At 36.7% G+C, this 21,098-nt stretch overlaps 3 protein-coding genes across 4 annotated transcripts; all 3 read left to right on the top strand.

Annotated features, from left to right (window-relative positions):
- Positions 1-657: 657 nt before the first annotated feature.
- Positions 658-4,782, top strand: LOC113724630 (pectinesterase-like). The gene is made up of 2 exons (XM_027247512.2): positions 658-1,663; positions 3,948-4,782. The coding sequence occupies exons 1-2, from the start codon at positions 679-681 to the stop codon at positions 4,646-4,648; spliced, it is 1,686 nt and encodes a 561-aa protein (XP_027103313.1). The 5' UTR covers positions 658-678; the 3' UTR covers positions 4,649-4,782.
- Positions 4,783-6,272: 1,490 nt separating this feature from the next.
- Positions 6,273-8,816, top strand: LOC113723717 (probable pectinesterase/pectinesterase inhibitor 58). Its single transcript, XM_027246696.2, has 2 exons — positions 6,273-7,424; positions 7,591-8,816. Exons 1-2 carry the CDS (start codon positions 6,422-6,424, stop codon positions 8,586-8,588), a joined length of 2,001 nt encoding a protein of 666 aa, XP_027102497.1. The 5' UTR covers positions 6,273-6,421; the 3' UTR covers positions 8,589-8,816.
- An 8,279-nt stretch (positions 8,817-17,095) lies between these two features.
- Positions 17,096-20,652, top strand: LOC113727699 (uncharacterized). Of its 2 annotated transcripts, none has more exons than XR_011839609.1 (6): positions 17,096-17,432; positions 19,327-19,396; positions 19,485-19,547; positions 19,748-19,883; positions 19,978-20,034; positions 20,304-20,340. XR_011839609.1 is itself a non-coding variant. In XM_027251998.2 (6 exons), the coding sequence occupies exons 1-6, from the start codon at positions 17,179-17,181 to the stop codon at positions 20,394-20,396; spliced, it is 579 nt and encodes a 192-aa protein (XP_027107799.1). In that variant the 5' UTR covers positions 17,099-17,178; the 3' UTR covers positions 20,397-20,652. The 2 variants fall into 2 exon arrangements, 1 of the variants encoding a protein (XP_027107799.1); XM_027251998.2 differs by having other exon boundaries at positions 17,099-17,432; positions 19,842-19,883; positions 20,304-20,652.
- The last annotated feature ends 446 nt before the right edge of the window (positions 20,653-21,098 follow it).

The raw sequence follows: 21,098 nt of genomic DNA, 5'->3' as shown, positions 1-21,098 counted from the left end.
AATTTGTTCCACAAAAAAAAGTGATCAGGTATTCATTTGTTATTTAATGTGATATACACTCAAATGTGTCACATTTAGTAATTAATAATTCAGTAACTTAATAAATTTAGATTTTAAATTTCAAATTTCAGATTTCGATATTCAAATTTCAGTTTTATCAAACGCACCATCAGTTTTCTGGATCTCAAAACTCCAAAGTTTTCACACGGATGGTAATTGAAGTCTTCATCTGGACGCATTAAGTAAGAAAGCTTTGGGGGATGAGCAAACACTTGTTAACACATATAAATTACATTTAACTTGTCATGTAAATATACAATATCACAAGTATTGCACCTCTCAATTAAAAAACTTTTTCAAAAAAAAAAAAAAAAACTTTTGAGACCCTATTAACGACGTGCACCCATTAATCAAACCATATTAAAATATATTAAGTCGCAGTTTTGATCTGGAACTGCTTTAACCATACTTGGTTGGTGCATTATTAAGTAAAGAGGAGCTTGATTAATGATAAAGAAATGGAAACTTCCTCATGACAGAGTGGCATCCAAAAGTCAGCACCACGTTCATCTCCCCAACTTGATCGTATTCTTTTGACATAATTGTCTATTTAAACCCGCATAAGTGTATCATAAATCACAACATTAAGCTGCCTTCCAATCTAGTTGTATCGAAACAATGTCGATTTCTACTTTCTCACTGTTTTTGATCATTCATTCAATCATGTCTCCTATCCATGCATCTTCTTCATTCTCAAAACCTACTTCATCCGATGGCCTCTGTGACATTACTCCTTACCCGGATTTCTGTAATTCTGAAATGCCTCAAAACAAATCAACCAACATATATGACTATGGCAGGTTGTCCATCCAGAAATCTCTTTCAACATCCCAAGTCTTACTTTCTGCAATCAACCGTTACTTACATTCCGGAAGTTCTTCACAATCCCAGACCACAGTTTTTGCTCTTCAGGATTGCAAAATTCTCCTCAGTTCAAATGTGGATTTGTTATCAAGTGTTGCTGGAATTATAAAAGATGGAAATGCCCTCCAAAGTTCACAATATGATGACTTGGAGACTTGGCTTAGTGCAACCATTACCTCCAAACAGACTTGTTTGGAGGGACTATATGCTGTGTCATCAGCTTGGGCAATCGCAAATGGCCTTTCACCTTCATTAGCTAATGGAACCATGCTTTGTAGCGTGTCCCTTGCACTTGTCAAGCATGGTTGGATCCCATCTACCCCAAAATCCAGATTGCTTGGTGAAAAATTCCCTTTTTCTGGTGCGAAATATGCAAGAAATCACTTGCCTCTGAGACTATCAAGGTGGCATCCTAAATTCTATGAGTCAACAATTGGAAGAAAACTCCTACAATCTGGTGGTGGTAGTGTTAACATTACCAAAGTAGTCGTGGTGAATCCTGATGGAAGTGGCAATTACACCACCATTAACGATGCCATTTCAGCTGCACCTAACAACACTCAAGCAGGCCAGGGATATTACCTGATTCATGTTGTTGCTGGAGTTTACCAAGAGTACATTTCTATTGCTAGTAACAAGAAGTATCTGATGATGGTTGGTGATGGCATAAACCAGACGATTATAACTGGTAATCATAGCGTGGGTGATGGATGGACAACCTTCAATTCTGCCACGTTTGGTACGTACACTTCTTCAATTATTTTACGACTTTGTTTAGTTAGTCCTTCGAATTGGTACTAGATAAAACTATACCTTGTTCTCGTCTGCCTTAGATTTTGCACAATCTAATTATAGACAGTGATTACACAAAATAATCAAAATCAGCAAAAGTTACTATTTGATTGATATGAAATTTAGCATTTTTGGTTACTAAAAAATTTTATAATTTAAATACAAAAACTAAACGAGAACATCAAAAAAATTGATTTTCCAAAATAAAAAATCTATAATCAATTAAGAGTAAGCCCTATGTTGGAGCCTCTCTGGAACTTTCCTCTAGATTTATTAAGAGTAAATTGTGTTGAACGATATCTAGCAATATCATTAGTAATATTTGTTTGTTCTATTAGAAGCAAAAAATTGTTATAATTATGCAAAAACACTAGTTAAGAAAGTAGAAGCCCTGGCATTGTAGAATGAGGTCGTATGCATACTGCATGCAGCTTCGTGAGGGATGTCAATGTTTGGCTTTGGGAAAATGTTGACACTGAATACTGATCAGATGTGGTAAAGAGGCTTTGCACTACCCTATTGTAGCCTATGACCTAAGACTCTAGAGCATCCTTTTCCCTCCCCCAGATCAATTGATTCAGTAAGATCTAATTTAGGCTTATCTGATGATTAATTTCACCCTAAATAATGTTTTTCTCATGTTTACCTACGTGATAGCTAGATTAATTAAGAGAAATGAATCTTTATGGAGCAGGACGAATAAATTTGTAGTTTAACTCTTTGACAAATCATAATTGAACACAATTTGCAATTCTTTAAGCTGAAAATTCTATTACAAGAATGGACATAACTGATAGAAAGTCCAAGCCTCTGTTGGTTATTGTTGGATGTCTTCTTCTTTTCAATTGCCTGAAATGCTGAAACTGTCAGCCTTTTGCTCTATTCATTAATGTGTTTGGCTCTTTGACTAAATTGGGTAAAATTATTTTAGCCTGTTTCTATATATAGTATGCCAGCCTAGTTTTAAAGCCCTTTTCCAACTGACTAGGTGGAGTTGCATCTAGACCATATGGCGTGCAATTTCATTAGTCACAGTTGTTTGGTACCATAATTAGTAGATTGAGCCTTGACTTCTTTAAATTTTCTCTTTTTAATCCGCTCATCTGCAAAGAATTGAAATTGATTTTTTAGTGTTTGTCAATCATGCGCACCTTCCGAAGAATACGTAAAACTTAATCTCATTGCATACATCCAATAAACAATGTCTCACTAGTTCATCAAATTTTCCTATATATTCATTTCCTTGCAATTCTTATTTATTTTTCACAATGGAAAACTTACTTTGGAGGGATTATAAGGTTTGGGGGTCAATATGAAAGTTTTTGAAAATTTTTGTGAAGGCAAAAAGTTTATTTAATTTGTAACTAACATCTATGAAATCCTTTTAAAATTCATGGCAAATAGGGTAAATTACTTTTTAACTTTATGTGGTTTGATGTTTTACCACATAACCCCCTTATGGTTTACAAACCTATACATAACCACCTCTTACTATTTTTTTTGTTTCTTAGTTATTTGTTTTATATTTCTCTTCCATCTTTTTTGTTTCTTATTTATTTATTTATTTTTATTTCCCTTCCATTTTTGTTGTTTCTTATTTGTTTATATTTTACTTCCCTTCCATCATTTTTGTATTTGGAGAAAATTAAAATTTTGTAGGCCAAAATATAGGTTTTCAAAATCATCTCTTCTCTTCAAGAGAGAGAAAGAGAGAGACAGAGAGAGGAAAAAGAAAAAAAAAAAGGTAGTAAAAGGGTGAATTTGTTAATTTCTTAGTTTGATTTTGACTTTTTACTATTGACGATTAGTTTTAAGGGAAAAACTAATGATGACACTTTAACTCAAACCATGAGAGAGCTATACATAAGTTTTCAAACCATAAAGAGATTATGTTATAAAATACTAAATCACATGGAGCTAAAAGGTAATTTACCCCCAAAAAATATAAATTCCTAAGGCTTGGGGGCGGTACACCTTAATTGGTTCCTTCCCTCCTGAATAAGGTGATTTTTCAAATCGAACCAGGGTAACTTGTGCTTCCAAATCTCCCTCAAAAGTTCGAGTTTTCTTATTTTCTTTGTGTGTGTGGGTGGGGTTCTTGGAGGGGGGGGGGGGGGGGGGGGAGGGGAGGGGAAGAATGAGAGCCAATCGTCTCATGTTTGCCCTGTTATATTTCAGAAATCAAAACTACATGTTGGTACATATCTCAACATAATATATATTTCTTGCAGCCGTGGTTGCACAAGGATTTGTTGCAGTTAATATTACGTTCCGTAATACTGCTGGAGCAGCAAAATACCAAGCTGTGGCTGTTCGAAATGGTGCTGATCTTTCTACATTTTACAACTGCAGTTTTGAAGGTTACCAAGACACATTATACACCCACTCTATGAGGCAGTTTTACAGGGAATGTGACATATATGGAACCATAGACTACATTTTCGGAAATGCCGCTGTTGTTTTCCAGCTCTGCAACATGTACTCAAGACTTCCTCTCCAAGGCCAATTCAACACCATCACTGCCCAAGGAAAAACCGACATAAACCAAAATACTGGTACTTCTATTCAAGATTGCAACATTTTGGCCGCCACCGACTTATCTTTGAGCAATGCGACGGTACAAACGTATCTTGGACGACCATGGAAGAATTATTCCACGACGGTTTATATGGAATCCTTCATGGATGGTTTGATTAATCCTGCTGGTTGGGCACCATGGTCAGGGGATTTTGCGCTTAGTACATTGTACTATGCTGAGTATAACAACTCTGGTCCGGGATCGAACACTACCAACAGGGTTACATGGCCTGGCTATCATGTGATCACAAGTGCATCTGCTGTTGTTAATTTCACTGTGTCCATTTTCATATCTGGGGACTTCTGGTTGCCTGCTACCGGAGTTCCTTACATTGGTGGCTTTCTTTATGCCTAAAAATCCTTCCATTTGGGCGGTTCTTGTTTTGGTTGAAGCTGGTGCAAGATTAGAAAGACGAAAATCAATAAACTGAGATTTATCTATATAATTTTTAGGACTAATTTTTTCTACACTGCCAGTTTTGGATGAAGAACAACTATGCAAAATTTGAATTTGAAATCCAATTTTTGTGCACGTATCATGAATCTAACGGTAATACTATATACACTGTCAATGCATATAAAATTTGCCTTACTTTTTACCTTATATTCTAAACAGTTTAGCTTGGCTAAATAGATAGCATCTAATCTTATTTTGCAATGTTGTAATCATATCACTTGAAGGCTTTGGCTTTTAGTCTTTCTTAATGTGAGCTTTGTTTTGGTTGCTAAATCTTATGCCAAACTCCTTGGATCACATGGTGGGAATTGTTGGAGAAAGTGAGGTGATTAATCTTTTCAAGCGAAATATTTCTTGAATAATTAAGTGTGTGGTCAAAGTTTGAGAAAGCTTTTAAGAAGGAAATAAACTGGGGCGAGGCAACTTTGGGTAAACTCATAATCGATTTAATTAAGGTGATAATTAGACTGTAGGATGGAACTTGTATACTGTAATGCCCTTTCAATTCGGCTTTATTGAACTTTGGCATCAGAAATGTTTTAACTTCGCTGTAATGATGATATGATTAAAGGCAAAGGAAAAGAGATTTTGCAGCTTATTTTATCAATGATCAAAATCAAAAAACAAAAACAAAAAAAAATTATTTTGTATGATTTATTTGCACGATAAGAGATGATTTCCTTGCGACCAATGTGGAAAATTATACGAAATAAAATTAACATAAAAGGGTCTTACAGAATCTAAACTTTAGTCTTGTGTGAAGAATAAAGCTCCTAAATGATTAATTCATTTTGATTGCAGTTATATGCTTGATATTGTATGAATCAATTGATGTACGTACACATGCTTGTTTTGGCCATTATGTAGCACATATTGATAACGTATTGGCGAATGTTCAATTTAACTCACTTTGATTTGAAAAGCTATACTATATCTTTTTGTGATTTTGACTATATTGAAAATCGAATGAAAAACATTTCTTGTATAGTAGGGAGATTATTGATATTTCACACATAACCGTTAAATTGGATGCTTTTTGTCTAATTTTCAATTTAGTTGAAATTACAGGGAATTACAGTGTAAGTTTCTAAATCAGTGGGAGTTAAACTAGACATTCAACAAATCACATGGAATTTTTTGGTATTTTACCTAAAATTTATCCAACACAAGTTTATAGCGTGTGCAAGAAGTGTCCTCCGTAATTTAAGACATTTTTTTGTGTCTAAATGTAAAAATAAAAGGTTAGATTGGATGTTTGCCGTGTCCTATCCGTGTGATGTGATTGTGTCCATACTTGCTAACAGTTCCACTATATAAGCAAAGAAAACAGCCGAATGTTAATCACCACTTGCTAACCATAGTAAAAACATCTCTAACTCTCCATACAGGTTTCTCTCTGAGCCTCATGTTATATAACAGAATAACTACTAAGTTTCACATACTGATTTACACACCTCCTATAAAACAATCTTTCTAGTAATTCTCCAGGGCCAACAGCATCCTGCGGGCTAATACATAGCTTGAAAGGAGAGGGTCACAAAGTAGCTGTTCTGGCCCTTCTCCACTGATCATCAGGTTAATAATTCGTTCTATTAGCCACAACCTTTCTGAAAAAGTTATAAGAAAAGTGATTTCATTTGGCAGTTGTTGATAGCTATACAATTGTCAAATATGGCTGGCCAGGCCAAGAAGAAATTTGCCATTCTTGGCATTGCTTCACTTGTCCTAGTGGCTATGGTGGTTGCCGTCACCTTAGGCACCCAAAACTCCGACACCGACAACTACAATCACCAAGCAGTTTCTGACTCCCAGAAGGCCATCCAGACAATCTGTGAACCTACAGATTACAAAGAGACTTGCATCAAGACCCTACAAGCCGAAGCTGGAAATTCCACAGATCCCAAAGAACTCATTCAGGCTGCATTCAAGGCTACCACTAATTACATCAACGAAGCAGCCAAGAACTCAACTGTTTTGCAAGAGCTTCAGAAAGATCCCAGAACCAAATTGGCTCTTGAAAACTGCAAAGAGCTTGCACACCAGGCTGTTGAGGATCTTGAAAGATCTTTTGCCAAGTTCCAAACTTTTGATTTCAGCAACATAGATGACATGCTTGCTGATATCAAGGTTTGGCTCAGTGGTGCCCTTACATATCAACAGACATGTCTGGATGGTTTTGAAGGTGCCGAGGGAGATGCAGGAGAGAAAATGAGGCAATCTTTGGAGACTAGTATGGAACTGACTAGCAATGGTCTTGCTATGATCAATGACATCTCTTCAGTCCTCACAAGTTTGGAACTTCCTGCCTTCACAAATCGTCGTCTCCTATCTGATGATATCCTCGGTCACGGTATGGACATTTTACCTTCTTGGATAGATGAAGGAAGGCGCAGGCTGCTTCGAGCTAAGCCACGTAAAGTTAAACCTGATCTCATTGTTGCCAAGGATGGATCCGGCAATTTCACGACGATCAACGAGGCACTCCTGAATATCACCAAAAATGAAGAAAAAGAATTTGTGCTCTACATCAAAGAGGGTGTCTACGAAGAGAAGGTGACCTTTCATAAGAACTTGCTTCATTTGACGGTTATCGGTGATGGCCCAACCAAGACAAGGATTACTGGAAAATTGAATTTCATTGATGGAGTTCCGACTTACCACACGGCTACAGTCGGTATGTATTCCCTCCCTTCTTTTTTTTTTTTCCCAATTATTATGATACATTGCCTTGGTTTACTAATAATATATCAAACAAAGGACACAACGCCAGTAATTCAAATGGGAATGTAACTTTTTCCTTTTTGGATTTCTAATAATGTGAGAAATATCTTTGAATGCAGCTGTGCTTGGAGACTTTTTCATTGCTAAGGACATTGGCTTCGAGAATGCTGCTGGCCCTGAAAAGCATCAAGCCGTGGCAGTGCGTGTTGGAGCTGACAAAACAATTTTCTACAATTGCCATTTCGATGGCTTCCAAGATACTCTCTATGCACACACCTATCGCCAATTCTACCGCAACTGTAAAATCTCTGGAACCATAGATTTTGTATTTGGTGATAGTGCTGCCGTGCTCCAAAACTGCACATTGGAGGTCAGAAAGCCTCTGGACAATCAACAGTGTATCGTCACAGCACAAGGCAGGAAGGACGTGCGCCAGCCAACAGGTCTGGTGCTACAGAATTGCAGCTTTGTGGCCGATCCAGCATATTTCCCATACAGATTTCAACTCAAATCATATCTTGGCCGTCCATGGAAAGAATTCTCAAGAACCATCATCATGGAATCTTTCATTGATGATTTGATCCAGCCGGAGGGATGGTTGGCCTGGAATGGCTCTTTTGCTCTCGACACACTCTTCTATGCTGAATTCAACAACAGAGGACCTTCCTCCAATAAGATGCTCCGTGCTCAATGGAATGGTGTTAAGGAGCTTCCATCATCTCGAGTTGAACGTTTTCTTCCATCCAAATTCATCGACGGCAATCACTGGATAAAATCAGCTCGTGTCCCCTACAACTCTGGATTCATTTACCCACCACCACAGGAGGATCCCAGTGTTAAATACTCCCCTGTAGCACCAGAAGAAACCAAAGACTTAGGCTCAGACAGAAGCAAGGAGGCATTCTATTTCCGTCAACCAGCAGCAACTGATAATGCAGACATTGGATCTGCATCAATAGCGGCCCCTCCTCTTACAAGCTATGGCCTTCCTCCAGCTTTGAGCCCAGTTGCCGCTCCAGCTCCCGCTCCCATTCCCACTCCCATTCCCACTCCCACTCCCACTCGCAAACGGAGATCAGGTTCACGTCTTAGGCGGCTTATAGCAAAGATTTGGTGACATGTTGGCATCTGTTATCCGACGGTAGAATATTCCAGTGATGAAATCGCAATGAACTGTAAGATTCAATTTTCCCATGACAATGCAGACAGCTCGAAGGAATCAAGTGTAGAAATCTCGAGTTAAAAAGACTTTTTTTTAAATTTTTTTCCCCCTTTTTTTTTTTTTGGAAATAACCAATTGTGTATTTTTTTTTATCCCTTTTGTAATTTCGTTTTCTTCACTTAATGTTAAGTTCATGGCCAATTTGTAGTAATTTATATTCTTTTTTTTTTTTGGAATATGGTAGTAGTAACAGTAGTAATTTATATTCGTTTATGGTTTATCATATATATCAAGATTTTTGTTTTAATGTATTGCCATTATATTTCTGAACATATATTTCAAATGCTTAATAACATAATTCCGTATTAACATAGGGGAGAAAAAGTAGTAACTTTTGTTTGTGTCTATATATATATATATATATATATAGAGAGAGAGAGAGAGAGAGAGTAGCTACTACTAGCATTCATCTCTTTTTACCAATAGTTTCTTGCTTGTATAATAATATCCTGTCCTTTTATACTTGGCTATATATGAGTCTTTGAGTGTAAAACTTGTGTTGGCTGTATACGGCAAATCTCATAGGTTTTCATGCGGAAAAGGAAAGGTATTTGAAAAATGACATTTTTTTGCGGGATATAAGTTCTTCATGTGAGGTAACGTGGAAAATGACAGGTGCCGAACCTGTGCAATAATAAATACCTACTCGAGAAAAATACAGATTTTTGTATATAGCGGTGAGTAGGGTCAAATCCACAGGGATTGGAGATAATTCGTTTCTTCTAGAGTTCAGAGTATGGGGGGTTTTTGATGGGAGGAAAATAAAAATAAAATAAAATAAAACAAGCAAAATTCAAAACTAACTCACAAAGTACAATTTACTAAAAATAGCAATTAATAAAAGTTCTACCCAAAAGATCAACTGCTCAGGCACGGTCCAAATAAATGCTCATCGATGCAAAGATATTTCATCCATTTATCACTAGGTTGGTTATAGCCATCAATAAGCTCTGACAACCAGCTCTTCCTTACTTTTTCGACAGTCAATGTACGACCATTGACTGCTTCTCTAACCAGATAACAACCCTAGGTATGACCGTAGGAATTTAATTACCCAATTGCATTAAAGTTAGAAGAACCCAACCCTAAACAATAAACACGCTAAGAGAGTTTATTTAAGTTAGATCTTGCGTTTCCCCATCATAAAACCAATTATGGTGGTTGCCACGAGGTGTTAACTAAATGAACAATTACGGATTCTATTTAATTAACGTGGCAGTAGACTATTAAATTAAATCAAATACCCGACCGTTGATATTCAATTAATAAAATACCCATGAACAATTAATTCAGGAAACGCACGAATAGCAATAAATTAGAAGAAATAATGAAGATTCGATTAGATCTCACAGATATTATGGACCGCGCCCTCGCGTCAACCTTTGGGTAGAGGAGGAAATTAGCCGCTCCTCATCGTGTCAATCCCGCGTGGTTTAATTGAAGACACCCGCGCAAACATCACAGAATTTGAAACGCTGAAGTACCGAAGAAAGAAAAAGGAAAAAGTCTTCCTTGTCTCCGCTTTGATGTTTGTACTGAAGCCCCAAAAGTATACGCACAAGCCAACGGAAATTGTACAGAGCCAAAGTAAAAACAAAAGAGTCAAAAGCGCCCAAACCAAGAGCGAAAACGAAAAAGGTCTCTGCCGTCTGACGGCTAGGGAACGAAAATAAGAAAACTAGAGCTAATCCTCCCAATTCAAAAACGTGAATCCCTTTTTCTTTTGGTCTCTTCCGCCTTTTGTAGCCGTCAGTAGTCTTCAAAGGGTTAGGAGGCCCACAACTTTTGTTTCAAGGTTCCAATCCAGTGCTTCGGGTTCACGTGGACCATGGTCCGTCTTTCGATTTCGTCCACCTTCTAAGGCGTGGCCACGCCCTGAGACGAAAAGTCTTCTGGAAATTTATCTCGCGAGATCATTTTTCATGCCTACCACCTACAATTCACACAAATATCGAATATGAGTGAAATTCCAATTCTTAGCACCGTGAATAGCCAAAATTAGGACAAATAATAGTGTAAAATACGCCAAATAACCGTTCTATCAAATCCCCCCACACCTAAACAATACTTGCCCTCAAGCATTTCGGAGCTCAGAAGTACAACCAAGAGAGCAAAGGTCATGTAGTAGTTTATACTAACACAAGCATCTAGAGTCCCTGACAATATCACCAAAAGTAAAACACCCCGGACATGTTGTAATTCAAAGAATATATATGAATACTAGGAACGCTCAATTCAACATCACGGAATGCCATTACCATAGGCTTGCACATTTATCGCATCTCCACCACTTAAAAGTGAACCAAACACATAAATCAAAGGGACTTTAATAGGGTTGTAATGGGGTTCAGGTGAAAGGCGGGTTAAGAAGGTATAGATAGGGGGTAAAGTGTCAAGAGAATGTCCGAAACTCACCAATAACCACAGTGCTTTACCGGAGGAGTTTCACTAACAAGGCAGTTTCCATTTGCTGTACACCCTGTACAAGTGCTCGAAATTTTTTTTTTTTTTTTTGGAGAGGACGTCTAGCAAGGCGTGGGCACGCCCTGGAAGACAGAGTCTTCTGGTCACCAGCTTTTTGCCGATTTCTCCCCTTTTTTTCCTTCTTTTCTTTCTTTTTTTTTTGGCTTTTCTTTCGATCTCAGATGTACAGAAACAGCACCATACAACATCTTTTTTTACAACACTTGCCACTACAGATTTATTTACCTTGCACAAGTAATGAATTTCAGACATCACTTAATGACACAAGGTTGGACAAAAGAGTCTAAAAAGGTCATGGATTATCCAGTACGGCTAACAAACAAAGAGAGGGATAAAAGCTCAAATTGGTTCACTATTGGGAGATAAGATGAGGGTTTGATTTTTTAAGATAGCTAAATAGGGTTAAATCCTAAATTCCCTTATCATTTCAAATGCATTCCATTCAACAAAAATGTGATCTCGACATGTATAAATTAGCAAGTTCTAGAATGCCAATACCATGTGTGATACCCACTCAATCAAACAAAAATAGAGCAAACAAGAATAATGTGCTCATATAAGGCTCAAAAGCTCTCAAAAGTTTCAAGAATGGGTCACGTCCAGCGTATTCAACACTCAACAACATTGCCAAGGAAAAACGAAATGCATAACTAGTATATTTACCCACATACCCACGCACCTTGATTGTGTCATTTATCACAGCAACATGCTCCAGCATTAACAAGCATAGAAATAAACAAAAAGCCAACTAACTACAATGTTTCCTTTTTTTTCATTTTATCCATTTTTGTTTCATTTTATTTCATTTTTTTTTCATTTTTTTTCATTTTTTTTGAGTAACAAAGCAAAAAAAAAAATGGAAGCCACTCCCCCACGCCTAAAATCTACATTGTCCTCAATGTATAAAAGACAAATGAAGTATTAGGAGAAAAGAAAAGAAACTTCCCTGACCACCGGGGAGGGAAAGTAAGACACTAAGGCGGAGGAGGTGAGACGGCTGCGTGCACAATGTAGAGTGGCGGCGATGGACGCAACACCAACAGGAAGGAGAAGACTGAAGTTTCATTTTCGGAAGGGTTGGAAGGCGTGGGCACGCCTTGGAAGCTAGAGTCTTCTGACCATCAATTCCAAAACTTCATTCCTTAGGCATGATCAACTAGAGTGGGCATGTCCAACTGCCAGCTTCCTGCCACAAAACAACAATCCACTAAATGATACTAACACTTAATAAAAATTCCAAAAATATAAGAAAACTAAAACAAAAGAATCCTTGGGTTGCCTCCCAAGCAGCGCCTTTTTTTAATGTCTTTGGCTAGACATCACCATGTTTATTCATAGAGGATAAAATCGTATAACTCGTTTCAGTGCTTCATCTTCTATATAATCTTGATATCCCTCGTAAATAGAGTAATCTTTGAACACACGAGATACGGTCTCCCATGGATTAGTTGATGGCGCCAAACAAATAAGTGATGACCTTAAATCTTCACTCATTCCTCCATCAAGGGCACTTATTAGTTCGAGATATTTTGCCATCGTGACTCTTAACTCATTCCTGTCATGAAACTCAAAATTTTCTGGTATAATAAAATCAATCTCACTAACAGGAATTAAAGAATAAGAGTCAGGAGAATATTGATCAAGGAATGGGGGAGGTGTCACTGCATTTGGAGATTGTTCACTGGATTCATCCACTTGAACAATTTGATATTGGGGTTCCTTTTCTTGTACTTCAATTCTCTTTTCAACTGCATCTTTAGATTCTTCTTCATGAGACTCTTGCAGTTCCATGTCATTTGTCAGGATAATTATACCCTCATCTTCTTCATGGTCGATAATAATCGCTGAGGGCAATTCTTCACAAAATGGAGAAATCAATTTGCTCATTGTAGATGCCAATTCACGCCTTCCATCTTCCATCTCTTTAATCAACCTTTGTGTCTCCTGTTGAAATTGACGTGTCTCCTGTTGAATTTGATATGTCTCCTGTTGAATTTGATATGTGTTAATAGCTATTAATTTAACTATTTCTTCAAGAGACATACCTGACATGGATGACGGTCCTTGAGACTCTAGCTGTTGAAAATCTATTGGCCTTTGTTCATAATTAAAAGTGGAATCATCCCACCATCCTTACTCATACCCGTTTGAATAAGGGTCATACCACGTTCGATATTGAGGTGGAAAATCTCCAAAAGTATCGATTGGAGTACTTCGACCATCTTGAAATGCAGGGCATATGTCGGGTGAATAATTCGAAGCAAAATAAGCTCCACAATTTGCAACAGCCCATTGATCATTAGAAAAAGCATGAGTCTCATAACCCCTTGTAAAATTAAAATCCAGTCTATCACCAAAATACGGAATGTTAGCAGCCATAAAATATATACAAAAAAATAAGAGAAAAATAAAAAAAATGAACTCAAAAAGAAACAAATTAATCAGGCACCAATCCCCGGCAACGGCGCCAAAAATTGACAGGTGCCGAACCTGTGCAATAATAAATACCTACTCGAGAAAAAATACAGACTTTTGTATATAGCGGTGAGTAGGGTCGAATCCACAGGGATTGGGGATAATTCGTTTCTTCTAGAGTTCAGAGTATGGAGGGTTTTTGATGGGAGGAAAATAAAAATAAAATAAAATAAAACAAGCAAAATTCAAAACTAACTCACAAAGCACAATTTACTAAAAATAGCAATTAATAAAAGTTCTACCCAAAGGATCAACTGCTCAGGCACGGTCCAAATAAATGCTCATCGATGCAAAGATATTTCATCCATTTATCACTAGGTTGGTTATAGCCATCAATAAACTCTAACAACCAGCTCTTCCTTACTTTTTCGACAGTCAAGGTACGACCATTGACTGCTTCTCTAACCAGATAACAACCCTAGGTACGACCGTAGGAATTTAATTACCCAATTGCATTAAAGTTAGAAGAACCCAACCCTAAACAATAAACACGCTAAGAGGGTTTATTTAAGCTAGATTTTGCGTTTCCCCATCATAAAATCAATTATGGTGGTTGCCACGAGATGTTAACTAAATGAACAATTACGGATTCTATTTAATTAACGTGGCAGTAGACTATTAAATTAAATCAAATACCCGGCCGTTGATATTCAATTAATAAAATACCCATGAACAATTAATTCAGGAAACGCACGAATAGCAATAAATTAGAAGAAATAATGAAAATTCGATTAGATCTCACAGATATTATGGACCGCGCCCTCGCGTCAACCTTTGGGTAGAGGAGGAAATTAGCCGCTCCTCATCGTGTCAATCCCGCGTGGTTTAATTGAAGACACCCGTGCAAACATCACAGAATTTGAAACGCTAAAGTACCGAAGAAAGAAAAAGGAAAAAGTCTTCCTTGTCTCCGCTTTGATGTTTGTACTGAAGCCCCAAAAGTATACGCACAAGCCAACGGAAATTGTACAGAGCCAAAGTAAAAACAAAAGAGTCAAAAGCGCCCAAACCAAGAGCGAAAACGAAAAAGGTCTCTGCCGTCTGACAGCTAGGGAACGAAAATAAGAAAACTAGAGCTAATCCTCCCAATTCAAAAACGTGAATCCCTTTTTCTTTTGGTCTCTTCCGCCTTTTGTAGCCGTCAGTAGTCTTCAAAGGGTTAGGAGGCCCACAACTTTTGTTTCAAGGTTCCAATCCAGTGCTTCGGGTTCACGTGGACTATGGTCCGTCTTTCGGTTTCGTCCACCTTCTAAGGCGTGGCTACGCCCTGAGACGAAAAGTCTTCTAGAAATTTATCTCGCGAGATCATTTTTCATGCCTACCACCTACAATTCACACAAATATCGAATATGAGTGAAATTCCAATTTTTAGCACCGTGAATAGCCAAAATTAGGACAAAATAATAGTGCAAAATACGCCAAATAATCGTTCTATCAGAAAACAAACAATTAGCTTGCTCCATCTCCTAACCAATAAAATAAGCCAACTCAGTTCATGCAAGGGCTTCTTCTTCTTCTTCTTCTTATCATTCATTGATTTCTCAACAAATGATAAGAAGAAGAAGAAGAAGATAAAATCATCCCATTAGTCACTAGCAAATTAATACCACTATGATATTTTGCATAGCCAATTAGGACCACAAAAATTGATACATAAAATTTTGGAAAATGTTGTTTACACTTCCACTATCATTTTAATCACATCATTTTTATTTATTAAATTATATGATAAAACAAAATGATGGGAGTGCAAATAAGAAAAAATGAAGTACGTCCAAATAGGCTTTTCCCAAATTTTATTATGGAAACAAGAATTTGCAAACCAATTCAAGATCAGCTACAAGTTTGTTAGAGAGACAAGAGTTCTGTAATATGTTAATAAAAATTATACCTACAGATAAATGTGAAGTATGTCTACAGTGTGTTTGAGGCATTCATTTGATTAAGTTCATCCATTTGCCTGTTGAAAAACTTAAACTTAATCATGAAAGTGGCTAAATGCAAGGGAAAACACATGAAAATTAATGTGACAATTTAAATGTAAATTATGTATCATGCAGTGTATATTAACCATGAAAATATCTATAATTTTCCTATATTAACACAAACTCAAACCCTTAAACACTTTTCCTTCAAAAAAAAAAAAAAAACCCTTGAGCACAAGATTTCTAATTTGTAGCTAGAAAAGTAAATAAGAATCTTCATATTTTGTCTCAAACTGAGCTCTTGATTCACAAAGCTTTCTTTCCTACTTTTTGGTCCACTATTCCCATGTCAAAAATAGTTTTCAATCGAATATTATTGACTCGCAAGGTACTTACATCATCATGAAGGCCTTAAACCCAAGGATCTTCATTTGGGAACAAACAAAATGAAAGTGAAAAAAGGGGGGTAAAAAAGAAATTTATAGCAAAATATGGTGCTTTTAGATTTTTTTTTTGAAAAAAATTTATTGTAACACTTTTCTAATAAATATATTGATGAAATTTTAAAAAAATGGTTAAAATAGTATTCAAAAACACTATACAAATGAAAGTTTAGTCTATGCATCATCACCTTCAAGAATTTAATGTTTACATACAAATAAGTCTCATTTAGTTATAAGCTAAGGGAGTTTTATGATCAATGCAATTTCTCCTTTATATATAGGGAAGGAAATGAGGTGTGTCATAGGCTAGCAAAATTCACTTTGAAGTTAGTTAATGATGTGTATTGAGAAACAAATTTCCCGGGTTGGATAAAATATCTAGCACGAAAGGATTGTGAGGGTAACTTGCCCCTTTTGTAAAGCATACTTGTATTATCAAGTTTAAATCAATACAAATGTTATCGTTTTGACAAAAAAAAAAAAAAGTTATATGGAATTGCATTCTTTTCCCTCTTTTGTACAACATATTGATCTACTTATTGAATACAAATAAAATATTTTTGTATATGTTCTTAGAATTTCTAAAAATATGTATTGCAAATCAAACTAACATTGCTAAAAATTTATGAAGTTGAAATTACAAACACCACCAAGTTAAACTAAAAATTCAAAATCTTGCTACTCCGCAATTATTACAATGACATTATTAGTTTTAATATCCATATCACAGTGTAGAGAGTTGTCCATCATATTTCTTTTTTAAAGTTTCACATCAAATTAGAGAGCCATCCAATATAATTTTTTTGCATTATTCTAGATTCCTAATTATCTAGTCAAAACCATATTAAACTTTATTCAATTTTTTACTAGTTTTTTAAGTTTGATTAAAGATAGCAAACTTTGCAGGGTTCATTTTAGGAAAAAGTGGAGTCATTGGAGTAAAATTTAGAAAATTAAAAATAGCAGTTCTAGTTGTACACTTGCACTAGGTACAACAAAGCAAAGAAAGGTTAAAATAAAGAAAAAAAAAAAAAGCACAAAACCCTTGATACCACGTCGTTTAAGTCCCAACCGTTCACCAGTATACCAATCGAAAGTCGAAGCTCATCCCAGATTTTGCAAAAGGAGAAGAGAACTTCCCAAATCTCTGGCGTAAGTATGCCGGCCTCCTCCACCTCATCATCCTCGGCGTCCTCTTCATCGGACAGCTCGTCGGATTCTTCGCCTCGGCGCCACCGTCGTCGCCGCCATCAACGCCGAGACAAAGACAAAGACCGAGACGAGCTCAAGGTGAGCAAGAAAAGCCACCACCGCTCTTCTCAATCCAAACGGCGTCGTCATAAGCGCCACTCCTCCTCGTCCGACCGATACTCTTCTTACTCCTCTTCCGCTTCATCGGATGATGATTACAGGTCTCATTTTTTTTTTTCGACCCTTCCCTTTTATCTTGTATTTTAATTATTTCGAAAAGAAAATCTCCCCTCTGTTATTTGATGAAGTTTGGATTTTTCTTTTCTCGGAAATCTGTTGACTGACGTTTGTTCTAGGATGTTACGGATTGCATTTGGTTGTTTTGGGGATTGTAGTTCTTTAATTTTTCCTTTTTTTTGGGGGGGGGGTGTGTGATTTATTTAATTTAGATTCTTTTTCTAAGGTTGCATTTAATTATCGTGAATTCTGCCTTGTCAAAAAGCAGTGAAAAATGCAACGGGTGGTTTGGTTGGGTAGAGAAGATTTTAGCTTCTTGTTCTGAAAATAATATTGAGCTTTTAGTAAGCTAAAAGGAAGCTATAGATATGTAGGAACATCTAAGAATATTCTTTAGCTGGAAGTAAGCAGTGCTAGATTAAACATACTATTAGCTCATGAAATCCGACCTTTAGGGTAAGGTAGACCATTTTTGTCATCTACTTGCTAATTCAAGCTGCAATACAAGGAGGCATAATGGAGGCGTTCATAAAGGCATTACTTAGGTCACTTTGGTGCCTTGACAGTCTGTGACAGTAAATAAACCTTGTATTTGCGGTGGTTTATTGTTTTTTACTTTTCTTTCTAGGCTTGGGGTTAGAAACCTTGTTTTGAGTTGTTTATGACCTAAACTGTTTTAATATCATTTTTCAAGGATATTCATTCTTTTTCACTTTGTTTTCAACTTCAGCGTGGGCTCCCCTTGGGCAACCTACGCACTTGTTGTAGTTAGGAGACACTTGCTGTTAAGGTGTTTGTAATGTCAGTTGAATGTAAGTCTAGTCACTTGCTTGAAATCATTTATTAATTCAATGCAAAATTTTAGGCTTTGCCTTTGTCAAAATTTTTCTTGGATTTTTCCTTATGAGATGGTGGTACCAATTTGAACTTTATACTTTCGAGTATTCTTAGCTTGAATAGAAAGCTTTCATAATATAGAGGCGGTGCAGTCAGCAGATGCTGCTATGAAGAGAAGGGACGGGAACGGGGGATAATATGCTGCCTATATTTTGCCAAAATTAACTATTTCATAGGTTGAGCAGACTAATAGAATGCAAATTATATTAAACAGACAAAACATGGAATGCTGGGAATCAATAACTTGTTCACTCCATGAGATGGTGCTCATTCTATTGGATCTGATTTTAATTTGTCTATTGGTAACATGGTTACCTGGTATTGAGCAAGAAATGGTAGAAGATTGGTCAAGATTCCTTAATACGATTTGCACTGGAAATACAGGACTATCGCATTAGCCTAAATCAGTTCAAATTTTTCACAAGTCTCTTCAAAATTGTTTAATACTACCATGTGGTCAACTTCTTTTTAGCTATAAAAGTTGGAACTGTATTTTCCAGAAGCCTGCTTCAAGTCTGATCTCTTACTTGTTCCAAAAGTGCAGGAAATCTACATTAAAAAACTGGAAAGTAATTGGTAGTTAGGAGGTTTCCTAGTATCTATAAGGTTTCTTAAAATGCTTTCAATTCTGGTTTTGTTTGATCCGATGTTAAAGGGGGTTGCTTGGTTTATTGCGGTCTAAAGATGGGCAGATCATCTTACTTATTAGGCAATCTCTGTAAGGCTTACCTAAAAGTTCTCTGCTCTGTTAATAAACTCATTATGCCGTGCATTAGAGGGTCTGTACATTATGTTGTTCTCAAATGATGCCATATTGCACTTTGGCTTTTCCCCCTCAAACACAAGGAACTTGAATTTGAATTTCTATTAATGTATATATGCTGCAGATTGAAAAAGTGACTTCGAATTACTATTTGGTTTAATTAAACTATAACAGGAACTTGGAGATTTCGTCTCATGCCATATTTTTTGTTATTGCAGTTCCTCTGATAGTGAACATGACGCATCAAATCGTTCAAAGAGGCACAAATCGAGTGACAGACCCAAGAAGGTTGTCTTGAATAATGACTTTATTTACTTCCCATTGGTTACTATTCCTCTTCCATTGTGTAACCTTCTAATGGCTTCTGATCTTTCAGAGCAAGGATAAAGAGAAAAGGAAAAGCCATCAGCATAAACGTCACAAGCACAAAGTCAAAGAGGTAGATTACTGGTTCAGCTTTGGATTAGAGTGATCACATCCCTAATGTTGTGATTGAAACAACCTTCTTAGCCATGTTAAGAGTTCTCTCATGTGTGGTAGTTTATTGGTTTTGTTTTTATGAATTGGTGTATACTTTTTTTGACGTGACGCTTATAATACTTTCTGTCTGTTTTAATTAATGGCTCTTCGAAATTGGAGCTGGGTCTGTGGCATGATGATGGGGTGGTTGATTGGCTTGCTCGGATGTTGTTTCTGCCTCGGATTTTATCCTGGTAATGGGAGCTATATATAGAAGCAGCAGGAGGAGAGTAGCAGCCCTGTGCAGCTGTCTAAGGTTGTCTTTTCGCCCTCTAAGATTTCCTTTTGAAATTTGCTGCTTAAGTTTTCTTTTCCTCTGTGAACTAATTTATATTCTGGGTACAATACAGTTTCTGGGACGAGACAAAGATGACAGTGTCCGTCGTAGTGCTGTCTCTGGCAAAAAGGTAGATGTCCGGCTTCTTAAAATTAGCACAATATAGTCATCTAAATGTAAAACATTAATGCAAACTGGTGTCTTGGAGGATTTCATGACTCTATATTGTGCGTAGATCTTCTTACTGAAATATGAAAAAGTCAGATGAGCTGACTCGATGCTCATGCTAGAAAAGATTTGCTTTCTACTGGTTGCATTTGATTCGCATTAAGTAGCTTTAGATTGTCATATATATTATCAGGAAGACACCTAAGGTTATATCGTGTTCTTGACTTGTAGATTCTATTAAAGCTTGAGAAATCAAAGGAGGACAAAATGGCAGAAAATAATCGGAACAAGCTACTGAATTTCTTGAATGCTAGTTATGATTGATCAGGGACCCCAGAAAGGTTTCGTGGAATGGGATTTCTTGGGGCAGATGATTGAAGCTGTAAGACATTCATGAGGATTCAAAGGCACTCCATATATTAGTTAATTACAAGATATGGAAGTGTGTTCTTTCTCCGCCTCATGGTTTTTTGAGAACTTATATGGTTGTTGTATCATTATTCTTATTATTATTATTGACATTGTAGCTCGATTTTGCATTTCTGACATTCAGCGTTATACGACTCCTGATTTTGCGTTATTTAGTTGTATCAAAAGCTGTTACATCAAAACTGTTTTGGTGGTCTTTTGGGGCATCCACAGCCATCTTCCCTGGCTTTTATAGTATAAATAGATAAGGCCCCGGACTGGAGTTAAAAAGAAATTTGCGCAGGTTGTTATCATCAACTGATTGAGGTGCTGATCAATTATAGTATAGAATGTGCCGCAAGATGTTCCAAGATAAGTTTTCTTGATCCGCATCCAATACTTTGATTTAACTTCAAGCAATGTCCGACTACGAACTATATTAGCATGTTATTTTGGGATGCAAGTTAAAGAATCTTTTACCTTAAATATGCTCTTTTGGATTGCTATGTTCAATATTTTCATTGTACTTACAGGCCGTGTAAGTTTGTTCATTTGTAGCGCTATTTTTGTGATAAAATTAATATTCGGAATGCATTCCATAGAATTAGGGATGTACGC

This window comes from Coffea arabica, chromosome 2c (genome assembly GCF_036785885.1).
Source record: "Coffea arabica cultivar ET-39 chromosome 2c, Coffea Arabica ET-39 HiFi, whole genome shotgun sequence".
NCBI classification, from domain to species: domain Eukaryota; kingdom Viridiplantae; phylum Streptophyta; class Magnoliopsida; order Gentianales; family Rubiaceae; genus Coffea; species Coffea arabica.
The sequence above is the reverse complement of the archived record's forward strand: the minus strand, read 5'-3'. Positions and strand labels throughout refer to the sequence as shown.